This window comes from Ceratotherium simum, chromosome 17 (assembly GCF_057802395.1).
Source record: "Ceratotherium simum simum isolate JZ-2026a chromosome 17, ASM5780239v1, whole genome shotgun sequence".
Lineage (NCBI taxonomy): Eukaryota > Metazoa > Chordata > Mammalia > Perissodactyla > Rhinocerotidae > Ceratotherium > Ceratotherium simum.
Genome location: NC_141916.1, coordinates 21273867 through 21295013, shown reverse-complemented (window position 1 = coordinate 21295013; position 21147 = coordinate 21273867). Strand labels below are relative to the sequence as shown.

The following is a 21147-nucleotide window of genomic DNA, read 5'->3' as shown; positions in this document are numbered from 1 at the left end:
CAAGGGGTGGGGAGGATGTCGGCCAGGAGTCTGGCATTACCTCTCTTCAGCCAGGATGCCCACGGAGAGGGATGCCAGTGCAGTCACTGCCTCCACTTCTTCTGTGTCGGCTCCTGGCACCCTGGACACCCAGGAGTCGGGACAGGAGGCCAGACGCTGCATGCAGCCCCAGTATTTACCTGGGGCAAGAAGCCGAGTCAGAAAGGGTTGGGAAACAAGCCCATCCACCCTGCCACACCACGCGGCCGAGACTGATACGGAGGCTGGACATCTCAGGCCAAGGGCCCGAGAGAAGCGGGCATGTCCTCAGTTTGGGGTCGGCTCTCTCTTACCTGCCTCTACTCTCAACATAACGCCTTCCCCAACTTGGCCCCCCACAGCCCTGACAGGGTGAGCAGAGCAGATGCAGCGTGGCTGTGAGGGGGCCCAGCCAGTGCCCAAGCCATTCTCCCACCCGTGGCTGAAAGGCCACCTCTGACCCATTCCCACAGCTGTGGGGTTCCTAAGAGCACCAGTAGGACCCACTTTCCCCTGGATGGGGTCTGTATCAGAGTGACCTCATAGGCCCCTGGCCTCCTGGAGCACAGCGTCCCACTCACATGCAGCCCCCAACACTGCTCAGCCCCGCACACAGGACAGGAGCGTGTGGGAGGGGAGGACAGGGCATCGGGAGAGCTGACTATCACCACGGCTACTTTGCATGGCCGTCGGCAAGCCACTTACCTACCCTGGGCTTCACTGCCCCATCTAGACCATGGACATGACCCTCCTGCCCACTGTTGTGAGAAATCACATCCAGGAACACGCCCAGCCCAGCCTGGCCCAGTGTGAGGGCTCCATTCAAAGTGCCAGCACGTCTTTGCTGTCATGCACGCTCCCCCTGCTGAGCCCTGGATGTGGGGAAATCTATTGTATTCATTTGTGTATCCCTGGCATAGCTCATGGGTCTTGACATAAAGTGCTCCATAGATGCCGAGCTGAAGTTGAAAATTTAAAGTGCTTTCCAAGTGTGGGGTTATTCTAAGACCCAGCCTCCAAAGTGGGCAGAGCTTCCAAGACCCCTGCGGCCAGGACTGAGGGTCAAGGTGGGAACCAGTGCTTTTGGCCAACAAGGCCTGAGTGTTGCTATGGGCCTGGCCCTGGCCTGGGGCTGTGGCAGGAGATGGGAGGCCAGTCCTGCCTTGAGGAGGCCACTGTCTGGTGGTCCCACTAGGTCCATCCAGAGGGCTCCGAGGGGATCCACTCATGGGGGGCTGTCCTACCGTTACTTCTGGAATGACTCACAGGAAGCCTAGTTCAGACCAGCAGCAGAGCCCTGGCCTGCCTGGCGCTGGAAGCCTGAGAGCCCTGGTCACTGGGGGCAACAGACCCCTGAGGTTCCCCCCAGTCTAGGGTCAGCGGGTGTCCTCTCTCCACACTCACTGTGCACCCGGATCACGGCTTCCAGAGAGCGGATGGCGTTGAGGTTGGGTTTCTGTTTCCAGCCTTCTTCTGAGAGGGGATCCACCTACAGAACGAAATAGTACATTGGCCTCTAGTCTCTCAGGGACCCAGAGGCCCAGCTCTCTCCCACTGCGAGGGCCCTGGCTTTCCGGGCACAAACAGGCACGTGCTCCTGGCTCTGTCTAGGGCAGGAGACGTGGGCCAAAGACCTGACCTGAGGAAGGGGTCCACTCTGTGCCCCTCCTTCCAGGCCTGGCCACCCCCACCCTATATGCGAGCCCTTAGGGAGGCGCCCCACCCGCTACTCTTTGGGGCAGTCCTGGGAGAGCCGGGCTCCCTGCCCCACAGAGGCATGGATGGGGGCGGGCAGCTCACCTTATTGCCCAGAAGAGCAGCCACACAGGCCTCGGAGGCGTCACAGATGGCTGTGAGGTCATGGCCGCCCTCCAAGGCCAGCACCACTGCACCTCCTGCCAAGCTCATCAGCTGCTGCGTCATGTACCCAAAACCTAGAGGTTGGGTGGGGAGGCACAGGGGGTCGGGTGGAGGAGAGGTGGACCCGCTCTACCCCTCCACCTCTGTTAATTCCCTGCTTGCTTCCTTCTTATAAACAATGACTCAGATGCATAAATTGCTCCTTTCCCAAGTGCATTCACATGGAATCCCGTGTAAAACCCATGCCTCACTCAAGGCTCAGAGAAGCTGAGGGAATCGCACAAGGCCCCACAGCTAGTAAGTGCCAGGGCTAGGACTTGAACCTGGGGCATCAGCACCAGCCTGTGTCTTTTTCACTAAGCCACACTATCTTTCCTTTCTGTCCTCCAGGCCCTGTGGCCCGGTAGGCTGGGCGGGCTCCCTCTGTTCGAGAACGCTGCTCTTCCCCAACCTCCCTCAGGAGAAGCTGCCCGCCCAGCCTGAGAATGACACAATTTGAGGAGGGGGAGTCCTCTTGGCTGGGAGTCCTGTCTATTAGACTTAAGCCCCCAGGATGTGACTTAGGCCTTCCATGGTGAACCGACTGGTCACCTGGTCAGAGAAAGGGCCCTGGGCTGTGCCTGGCTAGAAGAGCGCAGGGAATTCCAGCCACAGCACTGGACACAGAACATAGGACTACCATACCCCAGTCCTCACACTCACGGCCTGGCCGGCCAATGCCACCTTCCCGACTCAGGCTGTCCTCCCCACCCAGCCTGGCCCTCATCCCTGCTCTCTCCCTGGGCTGGGCCCTCCTTACATTTGGCGGAAACATGGTAGCCACCCAGTGGGGCGGGGTGACCCTCGGCAGCATCAAACCCAGCTGACACCAGGACCAGGTCTGGAGAGAACTCTCGGGCGACGGGCATCACAACGATCCTGTGAGGGTGCGAGGAGACGGGGGCTCAACACACCTGCAGGGGGGTCGGGGGCAGAGGCCAAGGGCCCCTGCCTGGTGCCAGTGTTACTGTGGGGCACCCAATCTCCCAGCAGGATTAGTGGATCCCTCCAACTTCCTTGACCTTGGCTGGCCATCCATGTCCCTGCACAGCCCAAGGACTCAGCCACCCAGGGCTCTTAACTGGCAAGAGGCAGGAAGGAGCGAAGGATGGGGCACCAGAGGGCATGAAAGAGGAGTGAATGTGTGTGTGTGGGGCACAGTAGGCAAGGCCACAGGACAGGGTGGGTCACTAAGCCTCGGGGACTAGAAACGCTCCGTACTTAACTGCCCCCACTTTGGACTGAGGGGACCACACCTCACCACTCGCCACCTGAGAGCTGACCAGGGTGACTACACCCTCTGAGGTCCTGGGCCACCCAGATCCATTCTCTCATCCTCTGCCCCTGCCAGCATCCCCAGCTGCCTCCCTCCATCCCTGGGCCAACTCTGGGGTCCATTTTGGTGTCTTTCAAGGCCCGGGCTCCAGGCACACAGATGCCAGGAACTTCAGTCCAGGGATCCTACAGAATTAGTTCTCATGGAGAATATCTCCAGGAAAGTACTTGGAGACCTACTTCTAGGGTTCTCTTTTCCCAATTGGTATACAGGGACTCCAGAGTAAAATCCATAAGGGCTCCTGCCAGAGCCCAAAGCCCCTCTCCTAGAATGGCTTTTCCTAAGCAACTCCCCTATAGGGACATCATCTGCTTTTCCTCTTTCTCCACAGTTCAAGTTTCTCACCTCTTGTGCAAAGCCCACCTCCTCCAGGCAGCCTTCTCTGACTGAATGAGGTAGCTCTGCTCGCTCCACCCTGCCCGTCTGCCAGTGCTCCGTTCAGCATAGGCTCTTGGTAATGTGTGACTTTATGAAGCATCCTTTGACTTCCTCATTCTGTGTTTCCTGCCTTCCCATCGGGACTGCAGGCCCCAGAGGCCAGTCACAGTGCCTCTCCTTTTGTTTGTCTCAGTCCATAAGGCCCACCCCGGGGCTGACTTACAATGTCTAGTAATTACACAACAGGCTGACAAATCAGCTGATCACCTTCACCTTGGTGCTGCTGGGAAAAGGGGCAGGAGAGGGCTGCCTTGCTGGACTGGGCCTCCTCTAGGCCCCCAAAGCACTTACCTGAAGGCAGCCAGGTACTCAGGATCCCCCATTGGGGGGTCCAGACCTCCAGCCCAGGCCACGTTGACATTGAAGCCCTCACCGCTGCCAGCTCCCACCTGGAAAACAGGAAGCAGGAGAGACATGAGGAGAGCAGGGGCCCAGGAGAGGAATCCCAGGATGTTAGTGCGGCAAGATCAGCTCGTCCAGCCTCTTTGCTTCCAGATGGAGAAACTGAGGATCAGAGAGGCTAAACAATCTGCCCAGGATCACACAGCTAGCTGTGCAGAGGCAGAGTAAGGGCCACGAGGGAGCGTCAACGGGGCTGGAAGGTGTGGAGTGGACACATGGTTACCTCATCGACAGCCCCACTGCCCGGGAAGAAGTTGCCGTCATCATGGCGATGCAGGGAGATGTAGAGCACACTGGGGTCCTGGTAGAAGGTTTGCTGGGTGCCGTTGCCGTGGTGAACATCCTGTGCAGGGAGATAGACGGGCAGTGGGTCAGGGAAGGTCAGGAAGCAGAGAGATGGGGACTGGGACAGGTTAGAAGGGTTTCAAGGTCAGTAACCATTCTGAGGGTCAGGACCCTAGACTGGGGGTCGGGACACTAGAGCTACACTGTTGAATGGCCCCAAGAAATCCACTGGCCCCCTCTGAGCCTCAGCCTCTCCATATGTGTATAGATATGTATGTAACATGCTGGATGGGGTGGCTATAACATGAGACCCTGAAGGGGAGGAGGCATGCCAAGGGCAGGACAGCCAGCGAGAGTAAGCATGTGGGCTGGCTTAGCAGCAGCACAGGGAAGAGTGCAGGATCACACATGTCAGGAACCCTCGCCTGTGTCTTGCCCAAGGTCATGAGTGATGCAGGTGACCGGAAACCAAGCTCGGCGACAGAGGGGTAGGTACGTGAGACCCCGCGCCGCCCCTCCTGGGAAAAGCTGTGGCCCTACACTTGGTGACCCACAGACTGTGCATGGACACAAGAGAAGAAAGTGCCTCCGCTGTCCTCAGCATCTGTGGCGGAACGTCCCCCTCACAGAGGTCAGTGCAGAGTGGTACAGCTTGCGGTAGTTGGCAGTAGTTAGATGGATGTTAGAGCGGTAGATGCATGTCCCAGCCTGGGTTCAAATCCCAGTCTCAGGGCTTACTAGCTGTGTGGCTGTGTGCAAGTTACTTAGCCTCTCTGTGCTCACTTTCCTCAGCTGTAACCCAGCTTACTGTCAGGATTAAATACATCACATGTAAAACTGCCAGTGTCTGCATGCAATTAGCGGTGTGCTGATGTTATCTGCTATTATTGTTATTGTCGCTACGTGTAGGGGAAATGCAGACACGATTAGATCTGCAGAAATAAGCTAATAGAGGCCAAAAAACAACACTCAGAGGGCCCCTCCCATTGTAGGAGCTTGTTATGGCCGAACGCCTACCCCTGAAGCGCCCCCTCCAGGCCTCCCAACAGCCTCGTGATGTGGGTGTTACTACCTTCCTCATCTTACACCGGGGGAAACTGAGGCTCGGGAGGCTACGCAGAACTAGGACACAAAGCCACATCTTCCGACACCAAGCTCAGGGCTCTTTCCACAGGGCTCTTGGATCTGAAGGGGCCAGGAAGCGAGACCTACCCAGTCCACAATGAGGATCTTGCTGGCCTTGCCCTGTTGTTGTAGCTGTCGGCAGGCGATGGCCACTGAGTTGAAGAAGCAGAAGCCCCTGGAGGGGGAAGAGAGGTCCTGGCAGCCCATTCCCTCCGTAGCCTCCACCTCTCCAGCCTCTTCTCTCCACCCGCCTCTGGCCCGGCCCAGGCTCAGAAGGTGCAGGGGAAGGAGGGGGAATGTCCTGACAGGAAGGCCCTGGGGGCCTGCCCCTCACCCCACCCAGGCCTTACATGGCAGTGGAGTGGTCTGCATGGTGTCCTGGGGGCCGAACCACAGCAAAACCGTTCTAGAAACAGAAAGAACGCTTGTCAACCAATGGCCAGCCCTCTGACCCACATCTCCATGAACCTGCCCCAGCCCCAGGCGCTGGCGCCGAGAAGCCACAGGGAACAGCTGCCAGCACATCTGACTGCGGCTGGGCCGGATCTGAAGTGCCCAGGTGCTCGGCCCCCAGGCTGGGCGTCCTCTGCTTCTAGGCTGGACATGAACACAGAACCCCTCACGCTGGTGTGTCCTGGCTGCTGTCACTTTGTCGTAACAGCAGCTACTGTGTGCTGGGCCCAAACTACGAGCCTGGCACTGTGCTAAGCACTTTATAACCACTGGACTTCCTCCTCACAACATGTCTCTGAGGTAAATGATATCTAATCCTCCCAACATCTCCATCAAATAAACAGTATTATTATCTCTATTTACAGACGAGCGGAAATCTGAAGCTTCGGTGGATTCAGCAACTTGTGCAAAGTTGCTTGGTTGTAAATATAAAAATGGTGGAGCCAGGATTTTAAACCCGAAGCTCTGCCCTTAACTGCAAAGCCCCACGGAGGAGCTACAACACTGAGGACACCGTGACAGCCTTGGACTATAAGCTCCTAAACAATGGGGGCGTAGACCTCAGGGCAAGCCCCGTCAGGTGCCCAGCCCAAAGCAAACGAACACAGGCAGCAACCTGGTCTATATAAGAACCAATGTGCCAATGCACAGAAGCCCAGAGCTGCTCTGCGACTTGCCTATGGTCACACAGCAGGCCTCTGTTAAATGATCCTGGATGATCATGACCCTGTGTCTGCTTGACTCCCCGCCAAGTAACATGAGCCTAGGGTTCAGATCTCATCTTGTCCCCAAAGCTCTCAGTTTCCCTTCCAAAACCTTGTGATGATAACCAAGAGGAATGAGACGTCTGAGGTTCCGGGTCTGGGCTTCGCCGCTGCCCCATCCTGCTGCCTCCTCTGTGGCTTGCCCACCTTCAACCCAAACCTCCTACCTTTAGCTCACGGGAAGCCACCTTGAAGGCGAGGTCAGCGACGCTGCCGGCGGCCCAGCGGGCTGCATTGGAGGAGTGCAGCTCATTCCAGATGGTGTCAGTATCCACCTGCGGGGGCCAGAGTCAGGGCCCGCATCATCCAAGGCTTCCCACAGGAGCCAGGGCCCAGGGGGCGGTGCCCATCCCACGGCCAGGACCCCAGGGGCAGGGAGCTGGGCAGACAGCGCTGCCTCCCCAGTGCCCCACCGCCCAAAGGCAAGGCCTCCTGCGTCCCCCAATCCCAGCATGACTTCTCCTTCCCAGCTTCAGTCCACATCACCGGCCCATGTCTGGCCAGCACTCTGCAGGCAGCATCGTGCCTGCCTCCCCGTCAGAGGAGGGGGCATGGCGTTACCTGGGCGGGACTTGGGGTTTGGGCCGGGAGGGGGTTTTAAGCCCCAGCTGACTCTGCTCAGGCCCTGCGGGATGGTCGGAGCTCGAGGGGCCGTCTGCACCACTGTCTTCCACTCAGGGCCCCTAGCCCAGGCTGGGAGGCCCCCCAAACCCAGTCCCTGGGCCTCAAGGCTAGGGAGGGGCCGGGGGGCATGATGGGGAGATGGGGAGGGCGAGGCGGACCAAGAGAGGCGAGGAAGGCAGAGAGAGTCGCAAGAAGCTGGAGAAAGAGAGAGAGAGAGACAGACAGAGAGGGAGAGGAGGGAGGAGAAAACAGAAGCAACAACAGTTGGAAAAATCAGAAAGTGGCAAGAAATGGGAAGTTGTGAACAGGGCGCTGACTGGCTCCCAACAGCCCCCCCCAGCTACAGCTTCCGTTTCCCTCCAGAACTAGGCCTCCAACCCTGCCTCCACACACCTGGCTGGGAAACCGCTGCAGGGCCTTTTCAGGAGAGGAGAGCACTGCCAGAGGAGGCAGGAAGCCCCCAGGCAGGGCGAGGAGTGAGGGAGGAAAGCTGGGGAATGGGAGGGGAGTGCCTGCATCGCCAAGGACATGGAGGCACCCCCACTGCCCCAGGCCAGGTGCCCTGACTCTGCCCAGAGGCGGCAGCATGGAATGGCCAATGCCGACCACCAGGGTCTTATGACGGCAGATGATCCCAAGCCCCCATCTTGGCCCTGCCCTTGAGCCTCACTCAGCATTTACCAAACACCTTCTAAGTGCGAGGCACAGAGCTCCTCACTGGGGAGACTCTGACGGGTCGAGGACCCAGCAGAGGGGCGTTAGGGGACAGCCCCTGGCCCACTGGGTCTGGCAGAAGCACAAGAACAAGCTGGCAGGGGCTGGGCCTGGGAGAACGGAAGGGAGGAGATGGAGAGCCCGTGGCAATGCCCGCTCGAGACCCCAGGCACACTTACCCCAACCCCACCACAGGGCAGCATCACAAACATCCGCTGTGCCAGGAGCCCTGTGGGGAGAGGCCCAGTGTGTGTGAGCTGAGTCCTCTCAGCCTCCGGCCTGGCGGGAGCAGGGAGGCCCTGAAAAGAGGGCCAGGGCGGGTGCACAGGGCGGGGTGTGGGTGGGCAGCAGAGGGCCTAGGGGAGGCTTGGGGATGTCCAGGATGCTGGAGGCACAGGCTGAGCAAAGCTGGGACATGAGGGCACAGGGGCTGGGTGGGCTGGGTGAGCCCGGGGAGGTGGGGGGGGCCCCAGGCGCCAATGGGCCCCTACCTGCCAGCTTCCCGTTGTCCAGTTTGAGGCGGCTGAGTGGGTTGGTGCCATAGAGGAGCACGTGCCGCTCGGAGTGCACGGACTGCAGCTCCTCCAGGGAGGCCTTCCGGCCCCGGAGACACTGTGGAAGGGCCCACAGAGCTCCTAAGGCCCTGCTCAGCCCCTTCCCTGCATGACCACCACCTGCCTGGCCCCTCATCTCACCCTGGCTCCAGGGCCTCCCAGCCCCTCCCTGCCATTACTCTTACCTCTTCCGATTCCCCAGCACCCCCGCCTCCTCACCTCACACTGGCTCCGCAGACCCCGCTCCTGCAGCCGGGACCAGATGCTCTGGATGCGGCCCGCGTGCTCTGGGTGCCTGCTGTTGTCTCCGCAGGAACACTGGTGCTTCAGCATTACCGAGTCATAGACCAGCCCTGCCGGGAGCAGGCGTCAGGGCCCGGACCCCAGGGAGATCCCCTCCACCCTGCCACCCTGGGCCATTGGCTGCAGACAGAGCATACGCTGGTACCCCGCAGCCAGCACCCACATGGATCCAGGCCCAGCACACACACCAGACACCTGCATGGTCCCACATACCCCATCCAGCCCCTTCACACCCATCCGCACACCCCCAAACCCTTTACCCAGGCAGCCTCAGGCACCTCACACACACACCAACACAGCCCCAGACAATACAACTGCCACACGGCCACTGCCTTCCTGACACTGACCCTCCTCACATGCCCAATACGTCTACCATGACCTCAAGAGCTCAGAGCCTGACAAAGGGAGGCCTGATGTTGGGTCTCACACCGGGTGTCATGACCCAAATAGGCTGCCAAGTGGGCGTGAGAGAAAGTATTCCTCAGAAACTCCGGAACCAGGCGCTGGGAAGCCCACGGTGACACTGGGCCATGTGACAAGGCAGATGCAGTTTTGGGGAAGTGACTGTTTCAGCCCGAACAGCGGGACATCCAGAGGAGGGCCCTGCACCCTGCCAGTGGGAGGGTCACGTTCAGCCCATCTCAGGACACCGGGGCTTTTCAAAATGCTCACACCATTTAACCCAGGGACACCAGGGAAGCAATCCCAGGGATGAGTGAAGATTTATGCACAACAAAATTCAAGTGAGGAAAAGTGAGTAACCATCTAACTGCCCAACAAGAAATCTTTAAATAAAAATAAAATACCGTGATGAAATACCATAAAAATCTCATATTTAAAAATTAATTATATCACGATATGCTCATAACACGTTAACTGAACAAGGCAGGGTACAAAACGTAGTCAACATGTATGCGGTATTCATATGTGTACCTACGGCTAGAACAAAGACTGAACTGAGAGAGCAGCATTTCAGAGTGATGGTGGTGGGATACTGGCCAGTGATTTTTATTCTATTCTTATGCTTTTCTGTATTTTTCAAAATTTCTAAAATGCTTTTGAGCTCTTTTGACAAGCAGAACAACAATAATAAACATCATTTTTGGAAGACCTGAACTAGTAGTCAGGAGAGCCACATTCGTAGCCTGGCCCAATGCCAGCTTGCTATGTGACCAGGAGCTTGTCACCTTAGATGTCCTGAGCCTGGGTCACCTCATCTGTAAAATGAGAACCACCACCCACTCCACCTGCTTCATGGGACGCTGTGGGGACCTAGGAGGACCAAGAAAGTGCTCTGTCGCTTCAAAAAATGTCCTGACACCATGACACAGACCTGGACTTGTGCCCCAAGCCTCCGTGTGCCCCCTGCCCCTTCCTCCTGCCCGAGGCTTATGTGGTTCTTACCTGTGGTGAAGGGCAGGGTCCTGGTGGGGGTCTCTGAGCTGGGCAGGACACGGGCCTGGCTGGCGGGTTCTGGGGTTGGCAGTGAGGCAGGCGCAGCTGGGGACGACTGAGCCCTGGACAGGGGCCGGTGACCGCCCTGGGCCAGGGGAAGCAGCACAGAGTCCCCAGTGCCTCCCCGGGGAAGCCGTCCGGCCAGTCGCTGCTGCTCCCAGAGGAACACCTGAGGGACACAGGGGGCCTCAGTCTCAGGTTCTCAGGATCCTGTACCATTTGCTTGGGCCCAAGACCTTGGGAACCTCCAGGCAGGCCCCTTTCTGGAGAGATTCCAGGATGCCTCTAGCCCTGCCTCCCAGCGGGACTCTGGCCTTTGACTCTCTGAGCCCCCTGCCCACCAGGCCCTCAAAGGTCTGCACCCGAGACTGACCACCCCATTCCACCAGAGCTCCCTGGGCTCCCGGGACTCCAAAGCCAGAACCTAGGTGAGGGGCCTCAGGCCCAGCTCTGACCAGGATCTCCTGGTCTCCAAGGACTGTGTAACTGCCTAAGGACACAGGACCTGCGTGAGCCACTGCATGCGTGTGGACTGTTACCACGTGTTGTGGGCCGAAATGTGTCCTGCTCCCACTTCATATTTATGAAGGAAAGCCTAACCCCAGTACCTCAGAATGTGACCCTATTTGAAGATAGGGTCTTTACAGAGGTAATCGAGTTAAAATGAGGTGACTAGGGGCTGGTCTGGTGGCGCAAGCGGTTAAGTGCGTGCGCTCCTCTGCGGCGGCCCGGGGTTTACCGGTTCCCGGGCACGCACCGACACACTGCTTGGCAAGCCATGCTGTGGTGGCAACCCATATAAAGCGGAGGAAGATGGGCACGGATATTAGCCCAGGGTCAGTCTTCCTCAGCAAAAAATGAGGAGGATTGGCAGATGTTAGCACAGGGCTGATCTCCTCACAAAAAAAAAAAAAAATGAGGTCATTAGTGTGAACCGTAATTCAATATGACTCTTGTCCTTATAACAAAGGGAAATTTGGGGCCGGCCCACTGGCGCAAGTGGTTAAGTGCGCACGCTCCGCTGCAGCGGCCTGGGGTTCGCTGGTTCGGATCCCGGGCGCGCACCGACGCACCGCTTGGCAAGCCATGCTGTAGCGGCATCCCATATAAAGTGGAGGAAGATGGGCACGGATGTTAGCCCAGGGCCAGTCTTCCTCAGCATAAAAAGAGGAGGATTGGCAGATGTTAGCACAGGGCTGATCTTTCTCACAAAAAAAAAAAAAAAGGGAAATTTGGACACAGACACAGACAGAAGGAAGACACATGAAGACATACAGAGAAGGCAGACATCTACAAGCCCAGGGAGAGGCCAGGAACAGCTCCTTCCCTCACAGCCCTCAGAAAGAACCAACCCAGCCAACACCTGGATTTCAGACTTTCAGCCTCCAGAACTGTGAGACGATAAATTTCTGTTGTTTAAGCTGCCCAGTTCGTGGTACTTGTTACAGCAGCCCTAGCAAACTAATACCCATGGCCTGATTCACACGGGGAGAGAGTTCCGGGTGAGGCGCCTGAGCCTGGCTCTGCCCCACTTCCCGCCCTGGCCACCTTCCTGGAGACAGCACAGCCGCTCACGGGGGAGAAGCACTAGGACCGGAATGTGTGCTGCCCCATGAAAGGCCAGCCTTACTGCTAGACAAGGCACGTGGCTTCACCCTGTGAGACTGGCCGGCTACTGGAGTGTGCGTGTGCATGTGTGTGTGTGTGCGTGCGTGCATGTATGCACACGTGTGTGTGTGTGTGTCTGTACCTCCCTGTGGATCTAGCAGGGCAACCGTGGGTCCCAGAGCTGTCCCCTGAGCTGATATCCTATCTCCCTCCTTTCCAGCTACGCCAGGCCCCAGAGTCTCCTGACTACACCTTCCAAGGGGCACTTGGGCACTGCCATACCTGCTGGTGCTGCTGGAGAGGAACAGGGCCCCTGGCCTCATGCTGCCCGTGGCTCGACTCCCCGTGTTCCAGGCCGTCGTCCCCCACCGGCCCCACTCCCCCACCATCCGTCTCTAGGTCCTCAGCTGAGGGAATCTGCCGCAGTCGGGGCTTCTCACTAGGCTTGGCTGGCCTCTGGGGAGAGGAGACGCCCACTGAGAAGCCATGCTGGAGTGCCGGGTGTGGGGTGGGACATGTGGGCTGGGCTGGGTGGCCACTCATCTCGGTGGGACTCCAGTGGCCATGCAGCTCTTGGCCCCCAGAAGCCACACCATCTCTCTGGCCCTCCAGGTCCCTGCCCTCCCTAAGCCTCCCTTCTTTTAGCCTCTAGGGCCCCCAGTTACGCAGCCCCTCCCCACCTTCCCCCACCCCGTTCCCCTCACCTTAATCAGCTGGACATGAGGTTTGAGCCGCTCCAGGCGGGGCTGCAGGGGGCCCAGCGGTGGGGGGGCGGTGGCGCTTGGGGGCAGGGGCTCTGAGCGGGTCCGGCTCAGCGGCCGGTGGAGGCCTGACCCGGAGAGCCGCTCGGTGTTCAGTAAGGACTGGGCAAAGTGGAAGGGCAGGGGCCCAAGCCCGGGCACTGGAAAGAATGGTGGGGTGGGGCATAAGGAGGCAACCATAGGGAGGAATGGGAGGAAGCAGGGGCATGGGATGTGGGGCAGGGACTCAGCAGGGAGACACACAGGATGGGCGGCTACAGAGGGGGCAGGAAGGACAGGGAGCAGGGTCCAGCCCCTCCCCTGGAGAAGCAGCGAGACTCACCAGTCAGCAGGGGCGCATGAGGGACTGAGGGGTCCAGGAGGAGAATGGGCTGTAGGCGAGAGGGCAAGGGGCCCCCAGTCTCAGGCTCCAGGCCATGGGGCAGGAAGAGGGGACCATGGGGGCTCCCCAGGACCGGCCCCCGGGGGCCCAGAGTCGGATGGGTCCTGCGGTCACCGTCAGCCTGGGGGAGAGGTAGGGTGAAGTCACAGGGGAGAAGATTTGGGTGAGAGAACATGAAGGTGATGGGGTGAGGCTGTAGGAGAAGGGGGCGAAAGAAGCCGGGAGCTTGGAGCGGGGAGAGGGCGCCTCAGCCACTCACCCTGGCAGGGGCGGGCAGCCCCAGCGTGATTGCGGGCAGCAAGGACACTGTCGGCAAGGCGAACGGGGCCACAGAGGTCTCCTGCAGCCGCAGCCGCTGGCCCAAGAGCGCCTGCCATGGGGAGCAGGGCAGGGTCACTGGTCCCAGACCTCTCCCCCTGCGCACGCCTTCCCCAGAACACCCAGGAGGCTTGGGTGGGGGCTGTCCAGGCCCTGCGGCCCCCGCCTGCTCAGGGCCACTTGCCGAGAAGAAGGCTAAGCCTCAGCACTGCCCCGGAGAGCCCGGCCCGGCGAGGCCTTACCTCTGCACCCAGGACGGGGCCTGGGCCGTGCTCGCTGTCATTGGGGGAGCTGCACCCCGAGGCTGGCGTGCTGCTGCTACTGGGAGAGGAGTCTGAGAGTGGGGAGAGGAAAGCACAGTCAGAGGCCAAGACCCCGTCCCGATACCCAGGTACAAACCCCTTCCCCACGGGTGGCCTCTGCTTCCTGCTTTCTTCCCAGAAGGGCAGGGAGAAGGCAGGCCACCACGAGACTCCGGTGCCTTTGGATACTTTTTTTTAAGGTGCCCCTTCTGAGCAGACATCAGCTCAGCCAACAGAGCAGGGGCTGTCTTTCAGCGCCAACTCGCGCACCTGGCGAGTGTGGAGGACAGACCCTGTACAACCATGCACGTAGCCCTGAGGGGGGGGAACCTCTGTCTGGGTGGGACCTGACCCAAAGGGACCAGACCAGCCACCCCCGCCCCCCTGCTGGCCCTCACCGCCGAGGGTCTCCGCAGGCCGCCGCCGGAGACTGGGCGGGGCGCTCTCCTTTCTGAGCAGTGGATTCTTCCGCCGCTCCAGGGACTTCTTGGGCTTGTAGCGCAGCTTCAGGTTGGGCTCCGAGACTGCGGGAGCACCAGCGTTACCGGGCCCCACAGCCACCTTCCTCATCAGCCCTCCCTCCCCATCATCTCTGAGTTAAGGTAAGAGAAGGCAGCGCCAAAGAGAAAACTAGAACACCACCCATGCTGACCTCCCCTGGCCGGGCCCGGCCCTCGCACTCCTCCACACTCCTGACCTCGGCCGAGGCCCTTCCCCCTAACTCCCTGAAGGGTCCCCGCCTGCCTGTCCCACTCACCTGTCTTACGCAGAGGGAAGTGTTCTGGGGGGTCACTGGGCAGGCTGGTAACAGGAGGCAGAAAGCTGCTGAGCATGGAGCGGGCGGCGCCTTCCGTCTCCAAGGGCTCGAGAGTTCTGTGGAGTGAGTGCCAAGGCTGCTTCAGATGGCTGGGGACGCCCAGAGACCTGGCAGCCACCTCATTCCGCACAGGCTCCTTCCCGAGCGTGGGCCCTGGACCCGCTAGGGGAGTCGGCAGTGCATAGGCCGGGCAGTGTGGGGCCATCTCCAGGTGGCAGCATTGGGCCACCCATCCCACCAGCAGCCCACAATGCAGACCTCTGATGTAGGCATAGGAGCCAGGGTCCCAGGGCTTGGGTGAGGCCAGACACACTGGGGACTCCTTGTCTCCTGTGGGAGGACCCTGCTCTAGGAATCAGGATGTTTTGGGGCTTAGAGGAAGACATAAAGAGAGAAGGGACTCACATGTGGAAGAAGGAAGCCAGCATGGTGTGTGTGTGTGTGTGTGCGCGCGCGCGCACGTATAGGGAGGAAGGGCCTCAGGTAGGGTGGGGAGAGAGAATTAAAGGAGAGAAGAGGGCAGGTGTCAGCTGGCAGGGGGCTAGGGGAGGCAATATGACTAGAGGCAAGGGGTCAGGATCAGGTGACAGGCAGTGGGGAGGAAGAGGGGGTGAGTCTGTCTGTGCTCACAGGTTGACGTATAGGGAGCAGGTGGGAGAAGGAGTTACCTGTAGGGAATGCTGGAGCTATTGGGATGGACTGTCCTCTCTAAGGCCGCCTGCTGTTTTTTCAGAATCACCTCTGCCAGTTTCTGCTTGACCACACTGCTGGCCACAGCACCTGCAGGGGCAGAGAACCACGAGTGGGTTGGAGGTGGTGGACAGGTGGCCTCCCTGGCACATTCTCTGCCCGCTGCCCTGCCCACATCCCCAGCACAAGGCGTCCCAGGGACTCCTCAGGCAAAAGCCAAGAAGCCTGAGCCCCCCCGCCCCCCACGTACACTCACAGGCAGAGCCCAGCAAGCAGAGGGAGACGGGGCTGGCGGCGCTCCCACCCCAGCCCTCACGTGCCACAAGGGTGGGGAACGCCGGCTGGGAGGCCCCCATCCTTACTTCGCTTGCTCTTGTCCTTATGGAGAAGCTGCCGCAGCTCCTGCTCCTGCTGCCCCACCTGCAGCTCGGGCATCGGCGTGTCCATGGAGAGCTGTGGGCAGGGCCGGCCGCCCAGGGAGGGGCAAGGAGTGGAGGACTGAGACGAGGGTCTGGGGAGGCTGAGGGGAGGGAGAGGGGCGGGGGGCTGAGCTCAAGGCTGCCCTGTGTGCGGGGAGCTCTAACTTTACCCTCATGGGCTCTGCCGAGCGCTGCGGCTGCAGGCCTGCCAGGAAGAGGTGATGGTGCAGGCGCGGGGGATGCTGCAGGGCCAGCAGCGTGGGCTCCGGCGGGGGCTCCACCGGGGGCCGCTGGCCCACCCGCAGGTCCATGGGCTGGGGCTGAGGGCCTGGCGTGTCTGCACGGGGCCTGGGGCAGCCTGAGGACACACAGAGAGGACAGGGTCAGCGGGAAAGTTGGTCTGCAGGGGCCCGGTTACAGCCTGATGGGCCTCCTTCAGGCTCGCTTGACAGTGGCAACACCCCGGGGGCCGCTTCCTTGCTTCATCCTCCCCGCAGTCCTGCGAGGTAGGTATTTTCAATTCCATTTTATCCGTGAGAAAGGAGGTCACATAAAATACACAGTTAGGCTACCACTGATGGTGTTCGGATTGAGCCTTCTGACTCCCAACATCGTGCTTTTCCACTCAATATGTTGCCTCTCCCGGCGGGGGTGCTGGGGGCTGTGGGGATTTAGAGATGGGCTGAGGGCCCCCTGGTGGTACATTTTGAGCCCTGCCCTCTCCTTCCCTTCCTGCCCCCTGGAATGAGGATTTGGCCCAGCCACCCTCCAATGAGCTGTGCTCACAGACAGTGATCTGACAGGCAAATAGTCCCCTTTGTTTAGCTTCCATCCCCAAAGGGCCTCACAGGCCCCCTCAGTCGCCACCCTCCCTACTCTGTTCCGAGCCATAGGATAAAGAAGCCATGCGCAAACCCACAGCCAGCCCTGGCCGCCACCCTGGGCCTGCGCAGCCCACAGGCCCAGGTGTCCTCACGCCAGCTCTGGGCCTGGCATAGTGAGGACGGCAGGCTCAGCTGCCTCTTCTCCAGTGTCCTCTGCACCCACGCCAGAAACAGCCTGCCAAGGCCGTGGGTGCAGGGGCTATTTATAACTAGCTGCCAGACCAGGTTCTACGCCAGCACAGCCAGCTGGGCCAGGCTGGGCTGAGCAGCAGAGACATTCCGAGGAGCTCAGAGGTGGTGCGGTTGCAGGGCGATTATCCTGGAGTAGGGGAAGCAGGTGGGGGTGGGAGCAGGTGCCCTTGGACAGCACACAAGCGGGAAACCTTTCTGGAGAGGCCTCCTTCAGCTGGTCCAATGCCAGGCATCCCCCCCATCGGGGCCGCCACAGGTTGTCCTCTGGGCCTGAGCTGAGGGGATTGGAAGGCATGTGGCAAATCACCAGCCAGGGAGTCGGGAAAAGCAGCCTCCAGGCTCAACTCCAGCATTACTAATCATTACCTTAACATCTGTAGCACATGTGCTCGGCGTCTGCAAAATCCTTTCACCTCAGCACCCCCACAGTTATTACTATTCCATTACCCCAGATGAGGAAACTGAGGCTTGGGTGAAGGGACCTGCTTGAGGCCACCCAGATCAGGACAGAATGAGCACGGGTTCCAGTCCTGCCCAGGAGTGCTCTCGCTCCATTTTCGCATCTGCTTCCAGGAGGTCACCTCCCCTCATGGGGGTTTCTCACTGGGCAAAGAAAGAGGGGCTTGCGGTAGCTTGTCGCTAAGGGGCATCTGCTCTAAGATTCTCTGCCCATGAGATGGAGACAAGAGAGGAGCAGGGCAGGGAGGTGCCCGCCACAACTCTCCGGATGTCAAGAGTCCAGACGGGACGGCTGTGCATGCTGATGCGGCCCCCAGCAGGCAATGCATGGTTTTGATGCCTCCACGCTGTGTTCACATGTCCACTCAGGGACCCCAGATTCTCATTCTGGTTGAGTCTGGACCTCCAATGCCAACACACTCCTGCCCCAGGAAGGGTCTCAGTCCTCCCACGTCTGGTGTCCTGGCTTCTTGGGGTGACTCCCCTGATGATGCAAGAGGGACCTTGGAGAACCCAAGGCAGGCCACCCAGACTTGCAGCCAGTGGCTTCGGCCACACACAGATCGTGAGCGGCCCCAGCCCTCACTCCCAGCACTGCCAGGGCCTCCAGAGCAGAAGGCTGCCGGGAAGGTGGAAGGGGCTCTGCCTGCAACCCTGGGGACACCTCTCGGGGTGATTTAGCAGCTGGGGCTCTCCACAATCTGGTGCTGACGCGCCTTCTCTCAACTTTGTCTCCTACATCTGAACACGAACCTCCACCTCAGCCATCAGCTCCTGTCCTGTCACAAGCCCATGTACCTTTTGTCCTCTGAGCTTTTGCTCACAATATCCCCCTGCTGGTGCTACCCTGATGCCTCGATTCTACTTTTCCAGATCCTACCCTTTCCTCCAAGACCAGCTGGAGTCTTCTCTCTTCCCTAGATGCAGCCCAGCACCCCGTGTCCCCCCCTCCTCTGGATCTCAATCATGGCGGTGGCTCTGTGCCCTGTAAACACCACGTGGGCAGGGACCATGTCTGAGTTCAGCTCCAAGGGCAGGGCCTTGGTTTGTTTATTGCTCACAGTCTCAGCACCTAGAACAGCACATGACAGGCACCCAGAAAATACTGGTTGAATCAACGAATAAATCTCTATCCCCCTCTAAAATGCATCCTGGCACAGAGGTGGGGTTCATTAATGTTTCTTTTTCCAATTTCTGTATTTAATTTTTTAGACAATTACGCATCTAGGAAGACTAAATGACAACAGGTGGTGACTTTAATGTTTGTTCAATGAATGGATGAACTCATTAATCAGTTGTCCCTTCATTTGGCACTGGTCACACATTGCATTCTACTACTATTTCTCTATTTGTGTGTCCTGTCTCCCCAACCTGCCTGTAAGCCTTTGGACTGAAGCAAAGGGGATACTTGACCTTCATTTCTCCCTGCTCTGTGTAACTGTTAGGCATCGGGTATGTAGTTTGCACCCAGCAGGCCCCCAGTGGACACCGGCTGAAGTTAAGGAAGGGCCAGCCCTCATCCAGTCCAGCCCAGCCCAGCCCCACGGGCATGTCCTAAGCCAGAGCAGCAAAAAGTCCACTCCCCTCCTTGCCCAGCACATCCTAACAGCAGAGGAGGCAAAGAACCGTGAGAGAACCAAGGAGAGGGTCTTTCCCCTCCCACCCGAGCAGCACAAAGCATCTTTCCATTCTGCAAGGGCTGCCATGCCCACTTTGCAGAGCCAGCGTGAGGACTGGAAGAGCCGACAAACAAAAACATGCCGTCTCGCCCAGAGCCTGCATGAGGCGGGGGTCTGTGAACGACTGTTAGCTTCCTGCTTGCCTTCCTGTTCCACGGCTGCCCAGCAAGGACGAGCGCACATTGCCTTTCCTCTTCCTCCTGTGCTTCCCGGCACTGGGGCCAGCCTGATCCAGAGCCGTCTCTCTTATCCCCACTCCTCACCCCTTCCCCATGAAACCCCAACTTTGCCCCCTCCCCCAGGAACCTCCGCCCCCCCGCCCCCGTGGAACCACGCCCCAGCTCCTCGCCCTTCTTATGTCCTTTCCATCATCTTCCTCTCCCCACCACGGGCTCCCTCAGGCCTGGCTCTTACCTGTGCCAGTGGGAGGGGGGCAGTGGGCACCCGGGCTCACCTGGGTCCCATCTGTAGAGAGAAGAGAGATGGAGTGAAGAGGCTGCAGGGAGGGGGCCGGGCAGGGGGAGGAGAGAGGGCCACGCCAGGCAGGCTGTCTGCTGCTCTAGGAGGCCCCACACCAGCTTGAGCACTCCACAACCTGGCACCTCCACCAGAAGCTAACCAAAAAGAGAACACTCCACCCCATTCCTTTCCTCAAATTCCCAAGCTGGAGGACAGCAGTCCCAGCTCCCACTTCCCATCCAATCTACCGTGCAACTCAGATATCTTGCCCTGCTGGAGCTCAGGCCACAGCAAGAACCTAAGAAGGCCCCAGTTTACCTAGCAATGCCCTCAGCCTGGCCTGATGTGCTCAGATACAATCTCCCTGGGGAGCGTGGAGGCTCCCGTAGCCCGAAGGGAAAGGAGAGGGCTGGGAGGTGAAGTGGGGCCGGAGGCGGGAGAGCATGGCTGGTGAGACCGCCCTACAGATGCCAGGAGGGACACAGGGTGGGGGAAGAGCAGGCCTGGAAGAGGGGAGTGGGGCTGCTCAGAGGCTTCCACAGTGGGGGAGGGACTAGGTCATGGCCTGGAGGTCAAGTGAGATCTGGTGGGAGCTGCGAAGTAGTGGGTCTGGAATGCACAGCCCAAGGACCCCATCGTAGGAACCCACTTTCTCCTACTGCCCCATCCTGTGTCCTGTAGCCTCTGTTCCCCCAGAGAAGAGAACAGCTCACGCTTTTTCTTGGAAAACCTGAAATAGAAATCTTTCCTTCTGGAAATGGCCATCTCTCCCAGGCTCCGAAGCCCAGCCCAGGCCCCCACCCCCATCCAATTCAGAACCCATGAAACCCTTCAGTAGGGCCCTCGCCGGTCATCAGCAGAGAGGCCCTGAGGAGCCCAGGGGCTGGCTGGGGTGGGGAGAGAGAGGTGAGTCCTGAGGCCACCTGTCCAAGATGGACACCTTTCCCTCCTGCTGCCCAGCCCAAGGCCAAGGGGACAGGGTACCAGGAGACTGGGAGGCCATCTGAGAAGGGCATTTGGTGGACACACAGAAGCCCTCCTCAGGCCAGACTTGGGGCAGAAGGGATATTTTTTGAAGGACGACTGGTGGGTGCTGCTCTTTTGGGTCTGTGTCTAAGGGGCAGCCACAGTTCCTCTTCCAGAAGCTGAAAAAGGAGAACTCCCTGCAGGCAGGCTCTGCTGGGGGAGGAGGCACAGGGAGACTCCGACCAACTGTGCTCAAACACTGATGTCCTATACTGTGGATGACGATGTTTGGTAGGGACACGCCGCTCCACCTGTTCAAATTCTGCCCATCCCTTGAAGTCCAGCCCAAGCCCATCTCCTCATGAAGCTCACCCTGACCTCTCCTCTCCTCTCCTCTTCCTATAGCACCCACTCCATGTCCACCACCTCAACACTCCATTAATCATGGTCTCTGTGGCGTCATTTGTAAGGCATGCCCGGTTGCGCCTAACCCCTTGCTGGGCACGTGGCAGGCTCTGTTAGGAAGTGGTGAATCAAACACAATGACTCTCTCCTGGCGTCCCTGCCTAGGACATGGCCTGAATATTTCTCAAGGTTTGTGAGCCCCAAGGAACACTGGTGTGGGAGGCACCTCCTCTCCCCAGGATGTGGTAACCCCCCACCCCGGGCTCTCTTAAAATCTCTTCTTTCTTCTGCAGGACCTGGTCCCCCAAGAGAGGTTTCTGAACTGGGCTTCCGGGTGTACTCCCAGAGGCTGTGTCAGGCCTAGAGTCCAGTCCCTGCCTCCCAGGAATTCTCTAGCTGCCCTCGGTCCCTGCCTGAGGGCTGGTCAGCTGCATTC

General features: G+C 59.3%; 1 protein-coding gene across 5 annotated transcripts in view; it reads right to left on the bottom strand.

The window, feature by feature from the left end:
• The window catches only part of HDAC7 (histone deacetylase 7), a 36599-nt gene that overhangs the window by 1318 nt on the left and 14134 nt on the right, over positions 1–21147 (bottom strand). For 3 of the 5 annotated variants that reach the window (XM_087442494.1, XM_087442496.1, XM_087442493.1), the window contains 24 exons: positions 19296–19346; positions 15838–16025; positions 15611–15701; positions 15227–15338; positions 14499–14614; positions 14140–14265; positions 13682–13773; positions 13381–13491; positions 13062–13242; positions 12683–12879; positions 12261–12434; positions 10320–10539; positions 8832–8965; positions 8550–8670; positions 8238–8287; positions 6888–6995; positions 5854–5909; positions 5591–5678; positions 4317–4436; positions 3983–4080; positions 2678–2796; positions 1819–1952; positions 1423–1507; positions 41–179 (listed from right to left, as the gene is read on the bottom strand). In XM_087442494.1, coding sequence (XP_087298620.1) covers positions 41–179; positions 1423–1507; positions 1819–1952; positions 2678–2796; positions 3983–4080; positions 4317–4436; positions 5591–5678; positions 5854–5909; positions 6888–6995; positions 8238–8287; positions 8550–8670; positions 8832–8965; positions 10320–10539; positions 12261–12434; positions 12683–12879; positions 13062–13242; positions 13381–13491; positions 13682–13773; positions 14140–14265; positions 14499–14614; positions 15227–15338; positions 15611–15701; positions 15838–16025; positions 19296–19346 — 2911 coding nt within the window. The remainder of the gene's footprint in view (positions 1–40; positions 180–1422; positions 1508–1818; positions 1953–2677; positions 2797–3982; positions 4081–4316; positions 4437–5590; positions 5679–5853; positions 5910–6887; positions 6996–8237; positions 8288–8549; positions 8671–8831; positions 8966–10319; positions 10540–12260; positions 12435–12682; positions 12880–13061; positions 13243–13380; positions 13492–13681; positions 13774–14139; positions 14266–14498; positions 14615–15226; positions 15339–15610; positions 15702–15837; positions 16026–19295; positions 19347–21147) is intronic. The other 2 variants (XM_087442495.1, XM_087442492.1) reach the window with 2 other exon arrangements.